This window comes from Mauremys mutica, chromosome 2 (genome assembly GCF_020497125.1).
Source record: "Mauremys mutica isolate MM-2020 ecotype Southern chromosome 2, ASM2049712v1, whole genome shotgun sequence".
Classification (NCBI taxonomy): domain Eukaryota; kingdom Metazoa; phylum Chordata; order Testudines; family Geoemydidae; genus Mauremys; species Mauremys mutica.
This window is the reverse complement of record NC_059073.1, coordinates 165,863,463-165,890,723: the sequence shown is the minus strand read 5'-3', so window position 1 is coordinate 165,890,723 and position 27,261 is coordinate 165,863,463. Positions and strand designations below refer to the sequence as shown.

At 42.4% G+C, this 27,261-nt stretch overlaps 1 protein-coding gene across 1 annotated transcript in view; it reads left to right on the top strand.

Moving 5' to 3' along the window:
• The window catches only part of ADCY2 (adenylate cyclase 2), a 435,859-nt gene that overhangs the window by 104,031 nt on the left and 304,567 nt on the right, over positions 1-27,261 (top strand). Inside the window, exon 3 of the mRNA XM_045005617.1 lies at positions 6,313-6,474. Coding sequence (XP_044861552.1) covers positions 6,313-6,474 — 162 coding nt within the window. The remainder of the gene's footprint in view (positions 1-6,312; positions 6,475-27,261) is intronic.

Here is a 27,261-nt window from a genome sequence, read left to right as displayed (position 1 = left end):
GAGAAACCATTGAAAATGGAAATAGTCTGAATGAACTAGTCAGCTGCACAAACAAATATTTTCAAGTGTTCTTTGCCTTGCATTTAATGCATTTCAAGTCAAGCACTGCTTCTGTACATTTTTAGTGCATTATGTGTGGTTTGTTTGTAACTTTAAAAAGAAATGCATACATCTGACTTCTTGAGTGGAACAGGGAAGTCAAATATATTCTAATGATTGTCTGTGATGACAGCATTTAAATGTAATATTTATGGTTCTGCTGCTGCGCTTGTGACCCACTTGCTGTATCCAAGGCTGATTGTATAGGCAGGAATGAGTAAATGCAATGCAAATTTGAGAACACAAAAGGGAACTTAGGGGAGGAAGGAGGAGGAAAGAGCAAAATGTTGAGAGCTGTTGTGGTTTGTCAGTTTTTGTTTTAAAAGAATATCAATTTTATTTCTACTAGATTACTTCCGTCACAGTGTACCTAAACCCAAAAGAATAATGTTATGCAATGTATAGTGTCAGCCAAACTATGGTTGTTCTGAGGGAGAGAAGAATCAAGGAGCCCAAATGCTCTCCTCCACCACTAGTGCTTCTGCAGAGAGACATTCATTGAGAGTCAGGAATTGTTGTGTAGGGTGACCAGGTGACCGGTTTTCGACCGGAACACTCGGTCCAAAAGTGACCCTGGTGGCTTCAGGGCCTTTGGGAAGGGGCGGGGCTAAGGTGTTTGATTTTGTGCGACTAGAAAGTTGGCAACTCTAGTTGTGAGTGCTGACAAGAATGGTCAGTGGAACACAAGGTTATATCTTGGTGGCATGGGAGTGTGGCCATCACCCTGCTTCCCATACACAGAGGTAGCTGTAGCTCCATGTGCTAGGTGGGAGATCATGCTACGCAGTCTGCGCCCTTCTTCTTCATGTGTTCTGAAGGAAAGTACCTGGGGCAGGGTAGATTGACCGTGTCTCCAATCCTTTTTACCATGACATGGCCTGTGACAGACCCTTCAATGTCCATGGACTTGATCCTCTGACTTTAAACCTTAAATATTGTAAATAAGAGTTTTTTAGCTAGATTTAGGCTTAGTCACTCTAGAATTCGTTGTTAGAATTTGGGGACATCCCTTCCCGTTGGAGGAACCCCCCATTCCCAGTACAGGACTCAGATTATGCCCAGGATTCTGGGCCTTAAGAACTGTATCTTCTGGCCCTTCTCCTTTCTGGTCAGCAGTGACCTCCAGCTGTGCCTTTACTTCCTTTGAAAAGCTCTCTCTCTACTAAGGTGCTGCATGTGCTGCTCCTTTCCTGGATGACCCTGGCAAGCAGGAATTCAGATGTAGGAAATATCTTACAAAGTGTGCAATGAGGCCCTATTCTGATTTTGGCCAGACAGACCACTGTGACCATTGGGCAGAAGCGTCAAGAAGTGCAACTCCTAGCAGTGCAATGTCTGACTCAGGTGGGCAAAAGGAGAGCCCAAGGACTCTACTCCTCAGGCTCAGCAGGAGACTAGAAAACGCTCTCAGAAACCTTGGGGTAAATTCCCATCTAACGCCACCTCCAAAAGGATGGCTTCTTCCCCGTCTCTGTCCAAAATGGGTGATCCCTCATGTTCTGGTTCCAGAGATGTAGGTGCCCCGAAGACTCATGGGTCCAACCAACAGAAGTACCTAGTACTTAGTACCTAGTACTGGCCCTGACATCTGGAGTGAGACCAACTCCATCAGTAGCCAGCACTCAACACCAGGAACCAAGAGAACGATCATTATAGATCAATAGATAGACGTAGAGAGCCCAAACACCGTCAATACCACCATGGTTTCATAAAGAAGCACCAATCTCTGAAAGCCTCCCGTCACCAGCTCTGATGGTATATGAAGAAAAGAGTCTGCATCTCCCAAGAGTGGGAGAGAGTTGTACCATTCCAGAGGATATTTTCATGCAGTTGGATTCACAATCTCCCTTTCTATAATAACCTGTCCTCATGAGAGAGGTTCTGACAAAAATGGTCCACAGAGACTATGAAAGGGAGAAGTCCATCTCCCAATCCATCTACTAGTTGCCATATGCCAACTTCAGTGGTACCAGTGACACCACCCATAGACATAGATCTGATAGTCCAACAGCTCCTCCATGTAGAGAGGGCAGCCCAGACAGAGGATCAAGAATCTTTTGGGCCCCACCTTACATGTCTGGATACCTTCCAGAGGACAACTAGTACCCAATGCCTTAGGGACCTCCACATCCTGCCTTTGACACTCAAACTGCTCTTATTGGGGACCATGGTGATTGAATCTACAATCCTATTTGGAGTCTTATCACCCCTCTAAGCTGAAATACAATAAGGACAAATGGAAAGTACTCCACATAGGAAGGAACAATCAATTGCACACAGACAAAAGAGGAAATAACTGTCTAGGAAGGAGTACTGCAGAAAGGGATCTGGGGGTCATAGTGGATCACAAACTAAATATGTCAACAGTGTAACACTGTTGCAAAAAAACCCCAAACATCATTCTGGACTCTATTAGCAGGCATGTTGTAAGCAAGACATGAGCAGTAATTCTTCTGATCTATTCCACAATGATTATGCTTCAGCTGGAGTATTGTGTCCAGGTCTGGGTGCCACAGTTCAGGAAGGATGTGGACAAATTGGAGGAAGTCCAGAGAAGAGCAACAAAAATAGTTAAACATCTAGAAAACGCCACCTATGAGGAAAAATTGAAGAAACTGGGTTTGTTTAGTCTGGAGAAGAGAAGACTGAGAGGGGATATAACAGTTTACAAGTACATAAAAGGTTGTTACAAGGAGAAGGGTAAAAAAAATTTCTTGTTAACCTCTCAGGACAGGACATGAAACAATGGGCTTAAATTGCAGCAAGGGAGGTTTAGGTTGGACATTAGGAAAAACTTCCTAACTGTCAGGATAGTAAAGGGCTGGAATAAATTGCCTAGGGAGGCTGTGGGATCTCCATCATTGGAGATTTTTAAGAGTAGGTTAGACAAACTCCTGTCTGGGATGGTCTAGGTAACACTTAGTCCTGCCTTGAGTGCATGTGACTGGACTAGAAGACCTTGCGAGGTCCCTTCCAGTCCTACAATTTTATGATTCTACCCTATTAGACCAACCAGATCTCCATCAAGAATCCACTGAAGAGGAAGAAGAGGATGCTGATCCAGTGGTACTGATGGTACTGTGACGAATATCATCCTCATCCCTGGATGAGACAGTTGCTCCTGCCTCATCCTCTCTCTAGATGACCATAGGCAGTTTCAAGAGCTGTCAAGGAGTGGCAGACTCCCTAATCCATATAGAAGCTCAGGATTCTCATCACAAGCTCTTGGATATTTTACAAATCTCAGGACGTATAAGAGTAGCACTCCTCATAAAAGAGGCCATTCTAGAACTGCTCAGAACTGTATGGCATACTCCAGCAACAGATGCGTACTTCTAAAAAGGTGGAAAAGAGGGACTTCATTCCATCCAAGGGTGCAGTTTTTGTTTATCCATCCTGCCGTGAACTCATTGGTGGCCCAAGTGACCAAAGAGAGGATTAGGCAACAGCACCCAAGATCTACTGCTGCAGATGAGGAGGCCAAATGTTTGGACCTTCTGGGAAGGAAGGTTTTGATGTCAGTCAGCCTCCAGTTCAGAATATCCAACTATCAAGTCATGCTATCAAAGTACAATTTCATGAAATACGTGAAGTTCTCAGAATTTAAGGATAGGGCATAATTTCAGGCCCTTATCAGTGAAGGCAAGTTGATGGATAGATCATCACTACAGGCTGAAGTTGATGCAGCAGATACAGCATCAAGATCAACGGCAATGGCTATAATCAGTGGTCAATCTGTGGAATTGGTGCATTTGGCACCAGGTTACCCTATCAGCAGTACACCTCCCAGGCTGCACAATTCACTAGCAGATAGCCTAAACGGACATTTCTTGACCAACTACGAATGGAAGCTGCATAATTCCATGGTGAACAATATATTCACTTACTGGGAAACCCCATATTGGGATCTCTTCATATCTCACGAAATGCAAAATTTCCTTCTCCAGAGGGGCTCAGGGTCAGGACTCTTGGTGCCCATTTAGACTCATGGGCAGGTCATTTAAGATACAATTTTCTCCCATTTCACTCTTACCCCGAGTTGCCTGAAAGATCTAACAGGATGGAGTCATAGGCACAGTTGCTGAGGGTGCTGCAACACCCCCAGGTTTTACTGTGAAAAGTTTGCTGATGCTGTCAGAACAAAGCTAGAATTATTTTGCAATTCTTGAGAATCCGGGAGCTGTGCTGCACCCGTGTGGTGTGAGCAGGAATTGTGCTTTTTCACATTGCTTTTGAACACACATGGTTTACAGTTTAATTATCTGACTTTCAGCACCCCCACTATAAAAAGTGTTCCAGCATGGAGTGACAATCATTCTCTTCACTCCCTGATGGCCCTGGCAGTTGTGATTTCCCAGCCTTCTTCACATGTCAACCTGTCCACCTAGCAGCATCCAATCTTTCCTGGATCTTTTGACCCAGGACAAAGGCAAGATCAGACATCCCAATCTGGACTCTCTCCATCTCATGGCATGGTGTTGGATTGGTGTCAGACATGTGACAGACATTTTCAGAAGCCATTAATCCATCCTCAACCACAGCAGGAAAGAATCCAGCAGGAAATGCTACTTAGCCAAGTGGAAGAAATTCTCTATTTGGGCCCAGCATCGCCACATGTCCCCAGAAGAATCAGGCACTGGATTTTCTCCTGTGGGCCTTTTCCTTAGCTCATTGCTCACTGTGAGTTCACTTGGCGGTGATCAGCACCTGCCATCCTTCAGTTGATGAGCATTCCATTTTCACCCACCCTGTGACAGTACATTTTCTTAAAGGTTTGGTTAGAATCTTTACTCCAATAACCATTCTCACTGCAACCTGGGCTTTTAACTGGGTACTCTTAGCCTTAACTAAGCCACTGTTTGAACTATTAGCTGGGTGCTCAATGTCTCACTTATTGATGAAGCTTGCCTTCTGAATGGCCATCAATTCTGCTAGAAGGGTGAGGGAACTTGGAACCCTTGTAGCTGATCCACCCTATAAAGTATTCCAAAAGGATGAAGTCTCATTGAGACTACACCCAAAATTCACCGCTAAAGTAAACTCTGACTTTCACATAAATCAGACAATACAGTTACCTATATTTTTCCAAAGCCTCATGCCAGCACTGAAGATAAAAGACTCCATTCCCTGTTTGTGTGACAAATATTAGTGCAAAGAACAAAATCAATCAGCAAGTTACCTAGACTATTTCTTTCCCTAGTGGAGGGAATGAGAGGTCAATGGATCTCCTCAGAAAGTCTTCAAGAGCATTTCAGGCTGTATCCTTCTGTATCAGTTGTTGCATCTTCCTCTCCTGCATGGAGCAAGAGCCCACTTAACTAGAGTGCAAGCAGCTTTAGTAGCCTCACCCCAAGAAATAAAGCAGCAACATAGAATTCCATTTGTACCTTCACGACACATTATGCCATAGTGCAAGCCTCCATAACTAACACATTCTTTGGTGTGTCAGTCCTCCAATCATCTTTGCTGCCCTGATCTTCACACCCTTCTCATTGCCAGCATGTCAGTCGCACACAGTGAAATAGAATACACATAGGGACAAGCACTCAAAGAAGAAAGAGAAATTACTTACCTTAAAGTAATTGAATTTCTTCAAGATGTGTGGTCCCTATCTGTATTCCACTACCTGCCCTCCTTCCCCTCTGCTTCACATTCTTTCCTTGATTTATGGTAGAGGAGCAACTGGAAAGGTGGTTGTTCCACGCTGCCTTTTATACCTTTCGTTCAGAGCATGAGGAGGAGAGGGGAGGAGATGTAGACCAACAGACACTGCAAGCAAGAATCTTCCAGTGTGAGGTGCATGGAGTGTATGTGTACCAACAGTGGAATACAGATAGGAACCACACATCTTAAAAAACTCAACTTGCTGTAAGGTAAGTAGCTTCTCTTTCCAAGAAAATCCCCCTTCAGTTGTGGGCATGATACTATGAAACTATTACCGTATTTTGTTTTATAATGACAAATCTGAATGTTTTTGTAACACAAATATGGGAAACCATACAACTTCTGAAACTGATTTTTAAACCAAATATAATTCAGTACTTTTGTCTAGAGCACCTTCAGGAACATTTTAAATTTCCTCTATATGTTAACATAAGTTGAATTATAAAGAACATTTGCTTGTAGTTTCAGCTAGTTTAATGTTGAGTGGTAACTTTTCTTTATGCCAAAATGAATTTGACAGGTTTCTCTTTTTCCTACTCTTCTGCACAGGTATCATTTTTCTTGTTCATTATATTTGTGGTATATACCATGCTGCCCTTCAACATGAGAGATGCTATAATTGCCAGCGTCTTGACCTCTTCATCCCACACCATTGTGCTGAGCATCTGTCTATCAACTACAGCCATCATAAAGGAACACTTGGTTTGGCAGGTAGGTGATTAATAGAATTAATCATTGATTACGCACTGAATTGCCAGGTAAACATGGCAGCAGATACCGTGATCTATGCTTGGGAACATGAATTTATTTCTCTTTGCATTTTTGTATTGCTTGTCAACCTAATTCACATCTTCACACTTTCTTATATTAAGGTTAAATGTCAGTAATGTTAATGGATAGCTGAACATGCACTCCACCAGTAGAAGCAACAGCTGCTTAGTAATTATCAACACAGAAACTAAGGTTAGCATAACCTTTCTATGTGGCATATCCATTATCCTGATTGCTGAATTACAATACCATTTTTCCAAGTAAAGACTATTTCTAATTGGTAACTCAGCTCTGTTATTTTTGTATGAGACGTGTACAGTAAAATTCACAGATGTTTTAAAAAATTCAATTATCAGAATTTTTTATGTTATTTGTAATAATATATGAATCTCAGCTTTGATTTTAAAACAAATTTTGAGGAGAAAATTTACATTTCATTTGGAAGACAATTTTCATGTTATCTGTGTTAGTATAACCCTACAGAAATAGATGGGCTTGTTTAGGAACAAATTATCATTTTTCTTTTGCACTGAAACTGCATTGCTTAAAAAATAATTTGATTAGTTTCTTGTAAATGTATACATGAAACAGGCAAGAAAATTAACAAATGACAGTAAGAATAACAACCAATCAATGCATTATAAAGTGAAGAATGAAACCATTTCCACTCACGTTTTGGAACTTTAATTAGAAAAATTTAGAGAATCCAAGTATAGTTTGTGTATAATGTGTTCAGATCATAGTTGAATGTCAATAAAGTCGACTTAAATATATCCTACTTTAGGAAAGTAAATTTTAGGTTCACTTCCAGTTCTGAATGCAGGGTTGTGTTATCAAGAATATTAAATGGGGCATGAGGAGAAGATTATCTGAGGTTTATTTCTTTGTAGGAGTTTCACTTGGATGAGGAATATGGCCTCACTAATTGGTGGTGATTTTTGGTCATTGGGTTGGGGGAACACAAAGAAGGTGCAATTGTTCTGGGCCTTCTGCAAGGCCAGAATATTATATGAAACATTCAACCACATTTAAAAAAAATCATTATTGATAAGTGTAGTAGCTACCACTTATATGTGTGTGATTGTATCTGCATAATATCTGTGTATCTGGTGCATAACTGGTTGGAAAACCATTCCCAGAGAATAGTTATCAGTGGTTCAGAATCATACTGGAAGGGCATAATGAGTGTGGTCCCTCAGCAATCAGTTCTGAGTCCGGTTCTGTTCAATATCCTCATCAGTGATTTAGATATGATTATAATTCAAAATGATCTGGACAAACTGGAGAATGGTCTGAAGTAAATAGGATGAAATTCAGTAAGGAGAAATACAAAGTACTCCACTTAGGAAGGAACAATCAGTTGCAGACATACAAAAAGGGGAAATGACTGCTTAGGAAAGAGTACTGTGGAAAGAGATCTGAGGGTTATAGTAGACAACAAGCTAAATATGGGTCAACAATGTAACACTGTTGCAAAAAAAGCGAACATCATTCTGGGATGTATTAGCAGGAGTGTTTTACACAAGAAGTAATTCTTCCGCTCTACTCTGCGCTGATTAGGTCTTAACTGGAGTATTGTGTCCAGTTCTGGGTGCCACATTTCAGGAAAGATGTGGACAAATTGGAGAAAGTTCAGAGAAGAGCAACACAAATGATTAAAGGTCTAGAAAACATGACCTATGAGGGAAGATTGAAAAAACTGGGTTTGTTTAGTCTGGAAAAGAGATGACTGAGAGGGGACATAATAGTTTTCAAGTACATAAAAGGTTGTTACAAGGAGGAGAGAGAAAAATTATTCTCCTTAACCACTGAGGATAGGACAAGAAGCAATGGGCTTAAATTGCAGCAAAGAAGGTTTAGGTTGGACATTAGGAAAAACTTCCTAACTGTCAGGGTGGTTAAGCACTGGAATAAATTGCCTATGGAGGTTGTGGAATCTCCATCATTGGAGATTTTAAGAGCAGGTTAGACAAACTCCTGTCCGGGATGGTCTAGATAATACTTAGTCCTGCAGGAGACTGGACTAGATGACCTCTCAAGGTCCCTTCCAGTCCTATGATTTTATGAATAAAAGGAAAATGGATTCTGCATACAGTATCCATGTGTGGTTGTAATGGCAGTTACAAGATTATTTGTTGTTGTTTTTTGCCAGCATGCTTTTCTAGCTCTTCAAAATTTCGCACAACCAAATGGCTGCATCCCTGATGTGGCCATTTTGCAAATGGCTGGTGCCTACTTCTAGCTGGCAAAGTACCAGTTATGTTGTCCTCCACTATTTGCCTTTTCATGGCTCAAGAGATGGCACAACCTCACACTCCGTTCTGGTAACTCTTGTTGCAGCCATTTCCCCCTAAAGGTTATATTTTGAGAGTATATTATTTGTTAGGGAGAGAAGTGTTTCTACAATCTATGCAAGGAAATTACTTGTTCCACAGAAACGATAATAACTTCCATCATCTGTAGCTTCCTGTTTGGTGTGGAGAGAATGGAAGAAAGACTTTGTGCAGCCAGCGAATTTGTATAGAAATTTGTATAGAATTTTCAGGACAGTATTCCACTTTTTTTTTTTTTTTGCAATATGCCGAACTGTGTACCTTTGCAGTAGTGCAGCGTGATCTCCAAATACTTTAGATTTCTGTTGTTTGTAACTGGTGCTTCTAGGTGGGTGTTTGTCTTGTTTTTCTTGTAAGCAAAGATCAATCCATATCCATAGGTGAAGAAAAGCTGGATTTGTCTCTCCAATTACGTGGGAGAAAGAAATAAAGTGTATGCCAATGACGTACCTCAAACTGGATTTCATAACTTAATATTGCTCTCTGACTCTCAGCAGTGCACTTCAGTACATGAATACACTGAAGCACAATGAAGTAAAGAAAATTTACCATTGTATATTTTTGGAAGTGAGGTGGCAAAGTTTGCAGTCGATACTAAACTGCTCAAGATAGTTAAAACCAAAGCAGACTGTGAAGAACATCAGAAAGATCTCACAAAATTAAGTGATTGGGCAACAAAATGGCAAATGAAATTTAATGTGGATAAATGTAAAGTCATGCATATTGGAAAAAATAACCCCAACTATACAAACAATATGATGGGGGCTAATTTAGCTAAAACGAGTCAGGAAAAAGATCTTGGAGTCATCGTGGATAGTTCTCTGAAGATGTCCACGCAGTGTGCAGAGGCGGTCAAAAAAGCAAACAGGATATTAGGAATAATTAAAAAGGGGATAGAGAATAAGACTGAGAATATATTATTGCCCTTATATAAATCGATGGTACGCCCACATGTCGAATACTGCGTACAGATATGGTCTCCTCATCTCAAAAAAGATATATTGGCACTAGAAAAGGTTCAGAAAAGGGCAACTAAAATGATTAGGGGTTTGGAGAGGGTCCCATATAAGGAAAGATTAAAGACGCTAGGACTCAGCATGGATTCACCAAGGGCAAGTCATGCCTGACTAACCTAATTGCCTTCTATGATGAGATAACCGGCTCTGTGGATGAGGGGAAAGCAGTGGATGTACTATTTCTGGACTTTAGCAAAGCTTTTGATACAGTCTCCCACAGTATTCTTGCCAGCAAGTTAAAGAAGTATGGGCTGGATGAATGGACGGTAAGGTGGATAGAAAACTGGCTAGATGGTCGGGCTCAACGGGTAGTGATCAATGGTTCCATGTCTAGTTGGCAGCCAGTATCAAGTGGAGTGCCCCAAGGGTCGGTGCTGGGGCCGGTTTTGTTCAATATCTTCATTAACGATCTGGAGGATGGTGTGGACTGCACTCTCAGCAAGTTTGCAGATGACACTAAACTGGGAGGAGTGGTTGATACGCTGGAGGGTAGGGCTAGGATACAGAGGGACCTAGACAAATTAGAGGATTGGGCCAAAAGAAATATGATGAGGTTCAACAAGGACAAGTGCAGAGTCCTGCACTTAGGACGGAAGAATCCCATGCACTGCTACAGACTAGGGACCGAATGGCTGGGCAGCAGTTCTGCAGAAAAGGACCTAGGGGTTACAGTGGACGAAAAGCTGAATATGAGTCAACAGTGTGCCCTTGTTGCCAAGAAGGCTAATGGCATTTTGGGTTGTATAAGTAGGGGCATTTCCAGCAGATCGAGGGATGTGATCATTCCCCTCTACTCAGCACTGGTGAGGCCTCATTTGGAGTACTGTGTCCAGTTTTGGGCCCCACACTACAAGAAGGATGTGGATAAATTGGAGAGAGTCCAGCGGAGGGCAACAAAAATGATTAGGGGGCTGGAGCACATGACTTATGAGGAGAGGCTGAGGGAACTGAGATTGTTTAGTCTGCAGAAGAGAAGAATGAGGGGGGATTTGATAGCTGCTTTCAACTACCTGAAAGGGGGTTCCAAAGAGGATGGATCTAGACTGTTCTCAGTGGTAGAAGATGACAGAACAAGGAGTAATGGTCTCAAGTTGCAGAGGGGGAGGTTTAGGCTGGATATTAGGAAAAACTTTTTCACTAGTAGGGTGGTGAAGAACTGGAATGGGTTACCTAGGGAGGTAGTGGAATCTCCTTCCTTAGAGGTTTTTAAGGTCAGGCTTGACAAAGCCCTGGCTGGGATGATTTAGTTGGGTTTGGTCCTGCTTTGAGCAGGGGGTTGGACTAGATGACCTCTTGAGGTCCCTTCCAACCCTGAGATTCTATGATTCTATGATTCTATGACTCTTCAGCTTGGAAAAGAGGAGATTAAGGGAGGATATGATAGAGGTATATAAAATCGTGAGTGATGTGGAGAAAGTGGATAAGGAAAAGTTATTTACTTATTCCCATAATACAAGAACTAGGGGTCACCAAATGAAATTAATAGGCAGCAGGTTTAAACCAAATAAAAGGAAGTTCTTCTTCACGCAGCGCACAGTCTACTTGTGGAACTCCTTACCTGAGGAGGTTGTGAAGGCTAGGACTATAACAGTATTTAAAAGAGAACTGGATAAATTCATGGTCGTTAAGTCCATAAATGGCTATTAGCCAGGACGGGTAAGGAATAGTGTCCCTAGCCTCTGTTTGTCAGAGGGTGGAGATGGATGGCAGGAGAGAGATCACTTGATCATTACCTGTTAGGTTCACTCGCTCTGGGGCACCTGGCAATGGCCACTGTTGGTAGACAGGATACTGGGCTAGATGGACTTTTGGTCTGACCTGGTATGGTTGTTCTTATGTTCTTATATTGCCCTCTTACATCTCTATACATGACAATAGGTATATTTTCTGATTTGCTGCTGTTAATGTATAATATTCAGTCCATATAACATGCCATTCAGGGTGTGGAGGATACATTGGAAATCATTGTTTAATACTTATTAACACTTATTTACTTATCTTTAGGTGTTTTGGTGTATTGCACAGGTCTATAAATGACCTAGAATAGCTCTTCTCAATTATGTAACAGGACCATGCGATAAAAACTTTCCTTTAACAAAGAGTGGTTGTCAGTGAGGATTAGATAGGGGCTTGGAATGAAGTTGTTTCATAAAGATTAGTAGTTAAAATCTAGAGAAAAGCAAGCTGCCAGCAGACTGAACCTCTAGACCTTGAGTTCTTTTGAGGCTGAATTGGACAAATTATAGTTATAGAGCTAAATTTGGCTCTGATTTAAAATAAATAAACAAATATTTTGGCTCCAGTTTGGCCAATATAGATTGGCTCCATAAAAAAGAAAGTAGCTTATGCTGCCAGCCATTAATTGTATTTATTTTGTCTGACAACAAAGCAACAGATTTTTTTGTAGAAGACCCCAGCTTCAAAGACATAATAATATGCTTTAATTTATGTAATTGCACATTTTATCCATTTGTACTGTTTACTTATTTTACAAAATAATTAGAAATGGGATGGTAGAAAGATAGCCAATATTCCTGCAGGCAGACCTCAAATACTAGAGTGTACACAAATGCCTGGACTGCCATTTTGAATTAAATCAGTTCTCAGTGAAGAATTTAGTTACAGAAATGATGTATATGTCAGTTAATGGGTGTCGTCTGATGTGTCACTTCCAAGGGTCTCTCTTTCAGGAGCATTATATCGCCTAATGACATTCAAAATTGTGTTATACACCATTTTGCAAGTTACTCTGATCCCCGGCCCACCAGAAGAAAGGAATCCAAGTTCAGAAATACATAATCATCTTTGGACTAGGTTGTATATTAGTGTCTTTACTGTAGCTTTGATTAGTCTTCAAAACAAACTTTACCCAACATGGGTTGAGAATAAAATGTGTATACAAAAGATTTAAAATACTCCAGGTTTAGCCTAAACAGCGAAGATCACTAACAACATATCTGTAATAAAACGCTTTTTTTACTCCTTCAGTCCTGTCTCCATCTTTTTTTTAGTTAGTTAAACGGGAAAAAAACACAATAGGGAAAGAAAATGGCATCAGGTATATTTTAATTGGCTACTACTAGATGTCTTTTCTCATTCCTATTGGGGAAAAAAGAGTGGGCTTTTTCTTTGTTTCTGCACCTATGGGAACACCCCAACCCCCTGAAATAAATGTTAATAACATCTTTATTGAAAAAACGTAACCACAGTGTGGGTGAAAATGTAATAGATTCATAGATTAAAACACCAGAAGGAACCATTCTGATTATGTAGTCTGATCTCTTGCTATGTAGGCCATAGCACTTCTGTTAATTAATTTCTGTTTGAACTAGAGCATATCTTTTAGAAAAACATCTAGACTTGATTTTAATAATGTGCAGTGAGAGAATCACCACAACCCTTGGTAAGTTATTCCAGTGGTTAACTAACCTCACTGTTAAAAATCTTGGTCTTATTTCTGGTCTGATTTTTGTCTAGCTTCAGCATCAGCCACTGGATCTTGTTATACATTTGTCAGCTAGATTGAAGAGACCAGTATCAAATATTTGTTTCCTATTTAGGTACTTATAGACTGTCATTAAGTCACTTCTTAACCTTCTCTTTGATAAACTTAATAAATTGAGCTTCTTAAGTCCTTCATTATAACTATCCTTTAATCATTTTTGGGGTTCTTCTATGAAGCCTCTCCAATTTTCAACATCCTTGAACTGTGGACACCAGAACTGGACATGGTATTCCAGTAGCAGTCATTCCAGTGCCAAACACAGAGATAAGATAAGCTCTCTATTCCTACTGTATATTCTCCTGATTGTACATCCAAGAATTGCATTAGCCCTTTTGGCCAGCGTGTCGCACTGGGAGCTCATGTTTAGCTGATTACTCACCATGATTCCCAAGTTTTTTGCAGCATTACTGCTTCCCAGGATAGAGTCCCCCAACCTGTGAGTATGGCCTGTAAGATTTTTTCCTAGATATTTATATATACCTATATTAAAATGCATGTTGTTTGCTTCCACCTATCTTACCACGCAATCCAGATTGTTCTGTATGGGTGACCTGTCCTCTTCATTATTTAGCACTCCCCTAATTTTTGTGTTATCTGCAAACTTTCACTCATGATTTTATGTTTTCTTCAAGGTCATTAATAAAAATGTTAAATAGTGTTGAACCAAGAACAGATCCCTGCAGAACCCCACTAGATACACCACATATCAAAGATGAGTCCCCATTTACAATTACATTGTGAGATTCATCAGTTAGCCAATTTTTAATTCATTTAATTTGTGCCATGTTTGTTTGTATCATTCTAGTTTTTTAATCAGAATGGAGTGCAGTACCAATTAAAATGCCCCATAGAAGTCTAAGTATATTACCTCAATACTATTACCTTTATCAACCAAATTTGTAATCTCATAAAAAAAATCAAGTTAGTTTGACGGGATCTATTCTGCATAAATCCATGCTGTTTGGGATTAATATTACCCCCGTTTAAGTCTTTATTAATCAAGTATAGTATCAGCCATTCCATTATTTTGCCTCCGATTGATATCAGATTGTCATTTCTATAATTACCCAGGTTCATCCCTTTTTTAAATATTGGCACAACATTGACTTTTTCCAGTCCTCTGCAACTTTCCCAATGTTCCAAGAATTACTGAAAAATCAACATTAACGGTCCAGTGAATTCCTCAGCCTTTTAGATGCTGATTTACAAATGTCAAACTTTAGAAGATATTGTTTAATATCATCCTGAATAACTGTGGGAATGGAAAGTATTTCTTCATTCACAGAAAGGATAAGAGAAAAAAAAAGAGGAAAGGGGAGAGTTGTGGTCCTCCTCTCAGATTTCTACTGGCCCACTACCTTGCTAGGTAGTGAAGGACACGACATGGACCTGCAAAAAATACCAGATCTTTTGAAGCAGGGACTCCTTCATTCTGACCAAGAACACCTAATGTTAACAGCCTAGGCATTGGAAGAGAAGTATAGTTGAGCATGGATTCTCCCTTCTCTCTTGGAAATTCTAGAATAGGCTTCGAAGGGAGGTTGTGGAATCCCCATGATTGGAGGTTTGTAAGACCAGGTTGGACAAACATCTGTCAGGAGGGATCTAAGTTTACTTTGTCCTGCCACAGCCCACAGTTGGATTTGCTAACTTCTTGAGGTCCCTTCCAGCCCAACATTTCTATGATTCTGTGATTATCATATGCTATGGCTACATTATCAGGCTTTTTCCTCTAATGCAGAACAGAAATATTTATTGAACACTTCTACCTTTTCTGCATTATTATTGAAAATTCTACCATTTCCATCTTGTAATGGATCAATACCATTGTTAGGATTCCTTTTGTACCTAATATACTTCAAAAAAATCATTCTTATTGCCATTGACTCTTCTGGCCATTGATCTCTCCTTGTGTCTTTTTGCTTTCTTTGTCAATTTTCTACATTTCTAATTTCTAGCTTTTAACTTATATTGACTGCAATCAACTTCCCTTTTTTTATTCAATACATATAAATTGGTACAACTGTTTTCACTTCCCTTCTAAACCAGACTAGTTTTTAACCAGTGTAGCCTTCTTTCCCAGTTGTGGCTTTTTGGGCATCTAGTAAAAATATTCTTAAATAGTTCCCAATTATTTTTGACATTATTCTATTTTATTTTTCTCTTCCAGCAGTTTTAGCTCATCATTCCTTTCAGTTTTGTGGAATTAGCTCTTTTAATGCGCCAAATGTATGTATTACTGATTTGGACTTTATTCTGTTTGCATATAATAAATGTAATCAAACCATGATCATTTGCACCTAAGGAATCTCTACTTTTTAATTCTGTGATCAATTCCCCTTTATCAGTCAAGACAGGTCTAATATAGAATTCCCCCGTGTTGGATGTAACACGTTTTGAGTAGGAAATTGTCATCTAAATTATTTACAAATTCTAAGGCTGGTCTTAGTACAGGCAGTATGAGACTTCCAGCATATGTCACTCAGGGTATGTCTAGTTGGCAAATTGAAGGCGTGATTGTAGTGTGGGTAGGCATACTAGTGCCAGGTTTAATCTAGTTGGAAAAAAGATAACAATATTAGTGAAGATGTGACAGTAAGGGCTCCAGTGCATTCTAGCCACTCCATTAGAAGCCTCTGGAGATCCCAGGTATATACTAGGGTTGCTTGTCTGCGCTTAAATCTGTGCTGCTATGTTTTCTTTACTGTTGTTACCTGCACTAAAGCTAGAGCGTGCATGCCTATCCATGATGCAATCACACCTTCATTTGCTGTGTATTCATAACTTCAGTTTGAAGTCTGCCATGATCACGCATCATTCTATCCTACTCATTACTGGATAACTGCTTAAGTGAGCTGGTTGTACTTCCTCTTGTGTGATTTGGTGATCTGTACCGAACACCAGGTTGTTCTCCATCTATTGTTTTTATCAATTAGCACAAAGACTCTTAAGCATTCAAAACATATACCTTCAACGAATAGGTAAGGCCATTTTTGACATAGTGCCATTCTAACCCCTCTTTTGCCCCCTAAATCCTTCCTAAATAGGTTATAACCATTTGTTTTAACATTCCAGTCACATGAATCTTCCCAACAGGTTTCAGTGAAACCAATTAGGTTGAATTTATGTACATAAACAAGAGGAATGAGAATTGTTCATTTATTTCACAGGCCCCTATCACTTATGTAAAGGCAGGCAAATAGTGTCACTTGGTGCTTTGATTAATTTTGTTCTCAACATCTTAATTTTGTGCTGAGTGATGATGTGTTCCTTCTTTTCATTCTTCTCTTTTGTTGTTAGTTAGCGGGGAAGCTGGTACAAATTACCGGGGCTCGGCGGTCCGGAAGGGGGCCCGGCTTCCCTGGCTTCGTTGGCCCTGTTTAGCTGGTCTGCCCTTGCTGAGGGGCCCAACGTTATTTTTTCACTGGGGCCCGAACTCACTCTCGGCGGCCCTGCTGCCAGCCTATCCCCTAGAAGATTGGTTCCCTTTTTATTGAGATGGAGTCCATCCAAACTGTAGTTGCCTCTCCCCACAGAATATGAACTCACATTCCAAAAAACCAAACCCCTCTACTTTGCACCTTTTATCTAGGCAGCCATTCACATCCAATATCTTCTGCCTTCTGTCTTCCTTTGCTCATGGGACAGGAAGGACCTCAGATATCACGTCAACGTTCCTGCCTTAGTATCCTTTGGAGTACCCTGAAGTTTTCTATAATCTGTGACAAAACATGCAAAGCTGTGTCATTAGTGCTGATATGCACCATCACAAGTGGATCCTTTTCTCTTGACTTTAGAAACCTGTTCAGACTTATAGTCACATCTTGTGTTTTGGCTCCAGAAAGATAGTACACTGTACTGTTGTGTATGTGTCCCTTGCAGCTTTCCGTTCTTCTTAGCACAGAATCCCCAACCACGATTGTCTGTCTTCCAGGGTTGCTTGGAGTTCTCTGTGTGGGCACGCTTGATTGTCTTGTGAGTTGTGCTGAGTAGCTGGTCACAGGTCCCATCTACCTTTCCATTCCATTCAACTAGCTGGATCTTCAGAGAAATTTTGAGTAGTTTCCACACCAAAAACATAATGATTGGATACATCTAGCTGTGTGGAATTCCTCCTGGGCCCCTTCTTTCTGATAACCAGAGCCTGTCCTCCTTGTTTGCTTCTACTGTGTAGAATGCTACCTGGTCCTCTTGCCTCTGGTGGTTATGAACTGCCAAGCCTCTTCTTTGGATGCCACTTTCTCTGGTTCTTTGGTTAACCAGTTCCTTTCTTTCTTGTATTTGGGGTGGTTATATTGTCTGAATCTGGTTGCCCAAGTACTCCTCAGCCTTTCTGATGCTTTGTAGTATCTACACTTGTCTTTCCAATTTACAAATCTTTGCTTCCATCGCAGCCTCCAAATGGCATTTCACACAAAGTCCCTTCTGGTTTCAGGCTGGAAAGAAATCCTGGCATGTCCATTGCAGGTCACAACCATGGTTACATCACTGGCCAACATGGTCTGAGCATAGAACTGTGCCTGAAAAGACAGCCTCATATATTCCCTCTGAAACTTCCCTGTTACTTCTCCTGTTCACCTGGCAATTAACTTACATATGAAACCTCACTGTTCAGCTCCACCACCTTGCTGACAGGGAGTGAGTACCTGCTCAGAGACTTCAAATACCAGGGCTGATCACAGACCCAAGCAGGATGGATTGATTGATACCACAGTAATTTAAATCACTGATTTTAATCATGATTTAAATCAACAAACTGGAAACCTTGATTTAAATTATCAATTTTAATCTTGTTTTGCAATTGTAATTTTTAGTTATTTTGCTAACAAAAGGTAGACTTTGGTTGATATAATTTGATGTTTCTTTTTGCAAACCAATGAGATTATATCTGTACATGTTTTTAAGCAATTTAGCATAGTCGACATTTATTCAAATTCTTTATTTTTACATTTATTGCTATGTTAGAAAATGGTGAATGATCCATTTCTTTCTTAGATGATGATCAATTTTTTACTTGTGAATTGTGGCAAGCTGCATCTGGATGGTAATTGCAATTTTATTAAAAATGCACATAAATAGCATTTTCAATTTTTTTTATTAATTAAAATACCTTAAATGTGTGCTGGATATATATATATATATATATATATAAGTAAATTTTGTATTAAACACATTTTGCTTTGAAAGTTAATTGATTTATTAAACAAAGGACGTATTATCACAGTGTAGATAGGGAACTGGGCAGCCTGGAAATATCCTGGTCAGGAGGGAGAGAGATGCAGGTCTCTTCCCAAGAGAGGTGATGGCTATGGAACTCGGAGTCTAGAGTGGGTGCCCTTGAGGGACCATGGAGGGGTGTATAGAGGTGCAATTTTCCTGAACTGTGACAACTTCCACTGGTTCACTGATTTTACTTTCTTTACAGCTTCAGCAGCAAATATGTACAGCTTGAAGATTATTTTTATATAATTTAAAAGATTTTAATGGATTATAGTAAATTTAGGCTTTAATGTAGGTTGTCATAAATTCAAATTTAATTTTAAATTAGCTTATTTTTAAAAGAAAAGCATATTTAAGTTACAATAACCAAATTTACATTTAAAAACTCAGGTTCAAGAATTTTATTTTGAAATCACTGATTATTATCCATCCTGGATCCAAGGGTCCCAGCCACATAGTACTTACTGAGATATAGACAAACAAATCTATCTCATCTGGCCTGTTCAGCGGTCTAGAGCCCAGTTATATGACTTGTTTTGACAACTTAATGGGAAAGTTACACATGTTATGCAGGTATCTTCTCCTAATCAGCAGTCACCATTAGAGTCTTGCAACCTGACCCAAATCCAGTGGGGCCCTACTACAAGTGTTGGGTTCAGGTTGGGTCTGAAAACACCCCAAATCTCTTGGGATGATGTCATCTCTGATTACCTCCTCTGCCTATATTAGGGTTGCCAACTCTCCAGGATTATCCTGGAGTCTCCAGGAATTAAAGATTAATCTTTCATTAAAGATTATGTCACATGATGAAACTTCCAGGAATATGTCGAATCAAAACTGGCAACCCTATATGGGGATGGTGTAGCAGTGGCTGTGTGCCCTGCTCCTGCTGACAGCTGCCACATCAGTGTGCTCTGTGTGCATTGCGGAGTGTGTGTGTCAGTAATCTCAGTGCCTCTCACTCAGCATTGCAATACTTAATGTGGCAAACCCAGGACAAATAGCTACCAAGGGAGGGGTAGTAATTAGTCCCAGAGGGGTTAAAAGGCCTCTCCCTATTCATTGAGGAGAGATAGCCATGGAGAAATAAGGTTCAGCTGGAACAGGGGTTACCAGGGAACTAATTAGGTTCAGCTGGCCCCAATTGCTGGAGACCTTTTTAAACTCTCCCTGGCAGGGAAGCAGGGGGGGAGTGAGAGAAGTAGAGAAGCTGCCAGCGAGTAGGTGCAGCAAGACTCCGAACTCTTCCAGCAAGGAAGACTGCACTCTGTCCCCAGAAGGGGAGAAAAACAGCAAGGGACTGACTGAGAAAAGGATCAGCCAGACCCTGCGTGACCGGGAAGGACTTTGCTTTGCCCAAGCCTGTGTCTCCAAGGCAAAAAGGGACTGAGCCAGCCGAGGAGAAGCAGGTACTTTGCCACACGTGGTGTCAGAGGTGGGATGTCATAGTGAGTGAGGCTCTGTGGCAAGCCATCTCAGGGCAAGATAAAATCACACACACAAAAAAAATGGAGGACATAGTGAAGGCGTTGATACAGGCCACTGCGGCTCAACAAGAGGCTACCAGAGTACAGGTGGCGGCCCAGCAAGAGTCAATACGTGTCCAACAGGAGACAAACCAGCTGCTGATGAGCCAGGTGGCCCAAGATCGAGCAACCATGAATGAAGTAGTGAACCAGTTGAAAGTCCTGACCACACTGACGCACGGGGCCCAGGGGACCCGGCTGCTACGGGCGAGCAACTATTTACAGAAAATGACAACAGACGACGATATAGAGGCATATCTCCTTGCATTCGAGAGGACGGCACTGTGGGAGGCCTGGCCCCAAGACCAGTGAGCAGGCCTCCTGGCTCCATTCCTGTATGGGGAGGCCCAGAAAGTCTACTTTGACATGACCACAGAAGCAGCTATGGATTACCCCCAGCTGAAGGCAGAAATCTTGGCGAGGACAGGCGTGACGCCGGCCATAAGGGCCCAGCGCTTCCACGAGTGGAAGTACCGGGATGACAAAGCACCAAGGTCCCAGCTATTTGACTTGATACACCTCGCTCGGAAGTGGCTCTGTCCCAAGACCCATGGGTCAGAGAAGGTTGTGGAAATCCTGGTATTGGACAGGTACATGAGGGGGTTACCGCCGGACATACGAGGGTGGGTCCGCCAAAATGATCCCTCCTCTTATGATGAACTAGTTGCTCTCATAGAGAGACACTTAGCAGCCCAAGAACTTTCTCGGACCACCGGGGAAGGAAGGCGCCAGAATCGGAGACCAGTCTCTGCGCCGAGGCCCCGATTTGCCCAAGCGCCAGGCCGGACAGTGGAGGGGAGGAAGGAGGCGGAAGAGCAGCCGACAGTCCTGGAGAGACTGGAGGACTGGGGGAGAAAGACTCGGGGGATAAATCCCAACAGCCCGAAAAATAGGGGGCTGCCCCGAGCGGGGTGCCGATGTTTATGCCTCTGGCGAACTGGGGCATATTGCTGCCCAATGCCCAAATCTAGGAGAGCCTATGCAATGTGAACTGGGAGATATAGGGGGACCATGCAATCTAATAAGTTTAGTCGGGGTTGCGATGGTCCCTCATAGATACACTAGGCCTGTTAAGATGAACGGTATAGAGACCACAGCATTAATAGACTCGGGAAGTGCAATCACATTAGTCTCAGGGAAGTTGGTCAGGCCGGGCCAACTATCCCAGGTCTATTTTAGCATGAGCTTTCGTGAGCTAAAGCTCCCTTCTTCGGATGCATAGAATGGAACACACAGACAGGAGATATTTAGCTTTAGCTTTAGCTCACGAAAGCTCATGCTAAAATAAATTTATTAGTCTTTAAGGTGCCACAAGTACTCCTGTTTTTTTTGCGGATACAGACTAACACAGCTGCTACTCTGAAACCTATCCCAGGTCAAACGCTCGGGAATATCCTGTGTGCATGGGGATGTCAACTATTATCCGACCATCCCCATAAGCATAGAAGAGCTCGGAAACCCCACTAAGTTGACGGTGGGAGGAGTTCCAAAACTCCCCTACCCTGTCCTTATCGGACGAGACTTCCCGGGGTTTGATGGCCTACTCCCCGGGGACGAGGTAGAAGAAAATAATGACGCTGGGACCCAAGGTGTGGCCCAGATAGGTGACCCTCCCCCCACCTTCCATGAGTTTAGCTGGAATTTGTTCTCCCCGCCGGGGAAGTCCAGGAAAACTTGGAGGGAACGGAGGGCAGATAAAAGGAGGGGGACGAGGATCCTGACCCAGTACTTGAAGTCTACGCTGGCAGGGGAAAGAAGGGGCTCAGCTGACAGCGGGACTGGGTCGGCCATCAACAACCCTATTGTTGGACCTGGTTCCCCAGGGGCTTTCCCTGAGGGGGAAACAGAGGTAGACCCCCCCGAATTTGGACAAATAGGGACCGCACGCGGGAATTTTGGTCAGGATCAGGCCAATGATCCCATATACCACAATATTCATAAGGAAGTAGTTGAGGTAAATGGGGTCCCAGTGGAGGGGAGAGTTAAGAGCCCAGGGCCATATTATATGATTAAGAAGGATCTGCTGTATAGAGTAGTCTGTGTCCAAGAGCAAGTCATAGAACAACTCTTGGTCCCCCGGAAGCATCAGAGAGCGGTAATGGATCTGGCCCACAGTCATCTGTTCGGGGCCCATCTAGGGGTAGATAAGACCCTTGATCGGATTCTACAGAGGTTTTTCTGGCCTGGCATTTATGCGGCCATCCGGCGATATTGTACCTCCTGTCCGGAATGCCAAATACATGGGCCCCGACCATACTTAAGGGCCCCTCTGGTACCTCTGCCAATTATTGAGGTTCCGTTTGAGCGAATAGCTATGGACATAATAGGGCCATTGGAGAAGTCGGCCCAGGGCCATCAGTACATCCTGGTAGTACTAGATTATGCCACCCGATACCCCGAGGCCATTCCCCTAAGGAATACCATGTCCAAGACCATAGCCAAAGAATTAGTCCAGATTTTTTCCAGAGTAGGAATACCTAAAGGAGATCCTGACGGACCAAGGGACTCCCTTTGTGTCTAAACTAATGAAGGACTTATGTACCATGCTCCACATATGGACCCTTAGAACATCGGTCTACCATCCCCAGACCGATGGCCTCGTCAAACGTTTTAATAGGACATTAAAAAACATGTTACGGAAGGTGATTAGTCGTGATGGGAAAGACTGGGACGCCCTGCTTCCTTATATACTGTTTGCCGTACGGGAAGTTCCTCAGGCTTCTACTGGATTCTCCCCCTTCGAGTTGTTATATGGTCGACACCCCAGGGGCATACTGGACCTGGCTAAAGAAGACTGGGAAGAACAGCCAAACCCGGGGAGAAACGTTGTGGAACATGTGCTGCAGATGAAAGACCGAATAGCCCGAGTCGCCCCCCTGGTACGCGAACACATGGAGAAGGCCCAAGGGGCACAACGGACATACTACAATCGTCAAGCAATGACCCGGAAGTTCCAGGTAGGGAATCGGGTGATGGTGCTCATACCCACAGCGGAGAGCAAGCTCCTGGCCATGTGGCAGGGGCCATATGAGGTAATAGAAGCAATAGGAGAAGTCGACTATAAGGTCCGGCTGCCAGGTCGCCAGAAGCTGGAGCAGATCTCCCATATAAATCTGCTGAAACCTTGGCAGGATAGAGAAGCTCCGGTGGTTGCGCTGGGGGCACCATCCCCTAAAGCCCAACCTGATGGGAATATCCCCGGAGTTGACTCCGGAACAACGATCAAAAGTGATCAGCCTGATCAAACGCAACCAGGATGTGTTCTCGGAAAAGCCAGGCAGGACTACTGAGGTTCATCATCACATCTTCACAGAGCCTGGAGTGAAGGTGAACATCAAGCCATACCAGATCCCGGAGGCCAAGAGAGAGGAGATTAGGAAAGAGGTCAGGAAGATGCTGGCCTTAGGAGTCATCGAAGAATCTCATAGTCAATGGTCCAGTCCCGTGGTTTTAGTGCCTAAGCCGGATGGCAGTATGAGGTTCTGCAATGACTTCCACAAGCTGAATGAGGTGTCCCAATTTCATGCATACCCTATACCCAGGATAGATGAACTGATTGACAGACTGGGAAAGGCATGGTTTATGTCTACCCTTGACCTTACTAAGGGCTATTGGCAGATCCCCCTGGCTAAGGCCGACAAGGAGAAGACGGCCTTTGCAACTCCAGAAGGACTATATCAGTATACTGTTCTCCCCTTTGGGTTGCATGGGGCCCCTGCTACTTTCCAATGGCTAATGGACAAACTGTTATGACCCCATGGAAAGTACGCGGCTGCCTATCTCGATGACATCATCATATATAGCCCCGACTGGGAGACGCACATGGAGAAGGTAGAAGCAGTCCTAGACACCCTGAGGAAGGCAGGACTGACTGCAAATCCCTCCAAATGTTCGATCGGGTTAGCTGAGGCCAAGTACCTTGGGTATATAGTGGGGAGGGGCATGGTGAAGCCCCAGCTCAACAAGTTAGAAGCGATACAGAAGTGGCCCCGACCACTCTGGAAAAAACAAGTCAGAGCATTCCTGGGACTAGTGGGGTACTATAGACGGTTCATTCCCCACTTTTCCACCAGGGCATGCCCTTTAACCGACCTAACCAAAGCTCGGGGCCCAGACATAGTAAAATGGTCTGCTGCAGCTGAAGCTGCTTTTGCAGATCTGAGGACGGCCCTCTGCACAGACCCCGTGCTAGTAGCCCCAGACTGGAGGAAGGAGTTTATCCTACAAACAGACGCCTCTGAAGTAGGGCTGGGGGTGGTGCTTTCACAAATGGTCGGAGATGACGAACACCCCGTCCTCTTCCTCAGTAGGAAGCTCCTACCTAGGGAACGGAAATACACCATAGTGGAGAAGGAATGCCTGGCAGTAAAATGGGCCATAGAAAGCCTCCGCTACTATCTACTTGGACGGAGGTTTACCCTGGTCACGGACCATGCCCCTTTGCAGTGGATGCACCAAAACAAGGACAAAAATACGAAAGTAACAAGATGGTTTCTGTCGCTTCAACCCTTCCACTTCACAGTGGTCTGTGAACCCAACATGGCCATGTGGATGGCCTATCGAGGGTGCACTGCTTTCCGACCCAAGTAGCCCAACCCCGTAGTGTTGAGCGGGGGGCGGGGGGATATGTGGCAAACCCAGGACAAATAGCTACCAAGGGAGGGGTAGTAATTAGTCCCAGAGGGGTTAAAAGGCCTCTCCCTATTCATTGAGGAGAGAGAGCCATGGAGAAATAAGGTTCAGCTGGATCAGGGGTTACCAGGGAACTAATTAGGTTCAGCTGGCCCCAATTGCTGGAGACCTTTTTAAACCCTCCCTGGCAGGGAAGCAGGGGGGGAGTGAGAGAAGCAGAGAAGCTGCCAGCGAGTAGGTGCAGCAAGACTCCGAACTCTTCCAGCAAGGAAGACTGCACTCTGTCCCCAGAAGGGGAGAAAAACAGCAAGGGACTGACTGAGAAAAGGATCAGCCAGACCCTGCGTGACCGGGAAGGACTTTGCTTTGCCCAAGCCTGTGTCTCCAAGGCAAAAAGGGACTGAGCCAGCCGAGGAGAAGCAGGTACTTTGCCACACTAACTAATTCAGGAACCTAAATATTTTCAAAAGGGATTTAGGCACTTAGGAGCCAAAATCCCATTCACAGTTGACGGTCTTTATTTTTCTGTTTCATATAGCAGTGAATACATAGCTGATACTAAGCAAATAGTAAATATGATGATTATGCTGTTTCTATAAGACTTTAAAGGCTGTCTCCTTTATACTTTGATGTCTGGGTCCATGTCTTTACACCTGCGGTATGGATCTCTATGCAAATTTTAAATTACAATGTTCATGATAGGTTCAGCACTAGTTCCTGCCAGCTTTAATCTTTGCGTAGATTCACTTAATCCCAACAGGAGAGCAGTACTACAGTCTGGCTTCCACTCCTGGATCCTCCAGCTTTGTACAGAAAGGCACCTGTGAAATGACTCTCCTGGTGAAGGGGAGCTCAGCCCTCAGCTTTCTCCAGGGAGTAGGAAAAAATCCCTATTCAAACAATTTTGAATCTATAATATGCGAGAGGGCTCAACAGAACACCTGCTCATCTCTCCACAGATCCTACATGGAACAGCAGGAAGTTAATAGGCTAGGAGTGGGAGATATCCAGAAGCAGTGGCAAATCTGATAACAGTTGCAGTGCTACTCTCACAGCATGGGATCACTGAGCATGCATACAGATCTGTGTTATCACAAGGCAGGGTTCCTGGTATTGATTTATCATGAAAAGAGTTACTTCATTTTTTTATATAGAAGACTTTTCCATGCATCTATTATTGGAATGATTGTGTGAGAGATCACCAGCAGACTAGGACTGGATAATAGCCAGTTGGTTTGGAATATAACATACAGAATTTCCAAGTGGCACAAAAATGATTTGAATATCTTCAGACAGGATGTTTGCCAACAATGTTGGAATGAATTTAAAAGACAAATACAGCAGAATATGACACATTTCCTGAACTGATAAATTTATATGAAGGAAACATTTTAAATAGTGTGCTCATAGTAGAAAGAAGGCATCACCCCCCGCCACACACACAAATACCTATTCTGTACACATATTCACAAAATAGAAAACAACTGTTTCAATCTGTATACCAATGCTACTTTAGCAGTACAAGTACAGTGTTAGGTGAAATGTTAATTAGACATTTTTTTTGTCAATGTAACTTTCAGGTAACAGTTGTAAATAGACAAAAATTAGGAAACAAAAAGTTTAAATTTTCATAACAATCACATTCAATATGTTAATATGCAGTTAAATAAGTCTGTTCTGCCTTCAGAGCCATCTGCACAAGTTCCTTTGAAATCAATTGCAGTTTTGTCTGCATATCTGAGGGCAAAATTCAACCCACTACTGTCTATTTATTTATTGCCATACAAACAGCAACTAGTCATAGCAAATAGTAATTCACAATAATCCATATAATGTTATGACTGGGGTCCCATGGGGGGCCAGCCATGATCACTCAATTAGGGTGAACTGCAAAGAATGGGGCAGACAATCCCCATAAAGCTGGTGGATATTCCAATATTTAGATTTACCAAGCCTGCATAGAACAGATTCTTTATTACCTTACTGGTTATTCAGAAGTCCAAACAACACAGTTCCCTTAAATTGATCCAGCCTCAGGCCTCCATCCAGGTACCTCAGTCAAATATGATGAAGATTCCTGAAAATCTAATTTCCTCATATAAAAGAAAAGGTTCTACCAATCCCAAAGGATTGGACACATTACCTCCCAGGTTATTGAATGTTTCAGATCTTACCCAAATACATGCTACAGCCAATTATTAACTAAATTAAAATGTATTTAACAACAAGAGAGATACTATGGTTAAAAGATCAATATACATACAGACATAAGTTCAATTAATTGAGGTTTAGATTCATAGCAGAAATGGTGTGCTTTGTAGTTGCAAAGAAATAGTTCAGAAATAGTTCCTAGGTTATAGTCCAATGTCAAAATATCATATTCCAGGTGTACCAGAATAACTGGGACCTCAGTCTTGCGACTCAAACTTCCCCTGATAAAGCCTAAGCACATCTGAGATAACCAAATCAGGACCCAAGGATCTTTTATACAATTT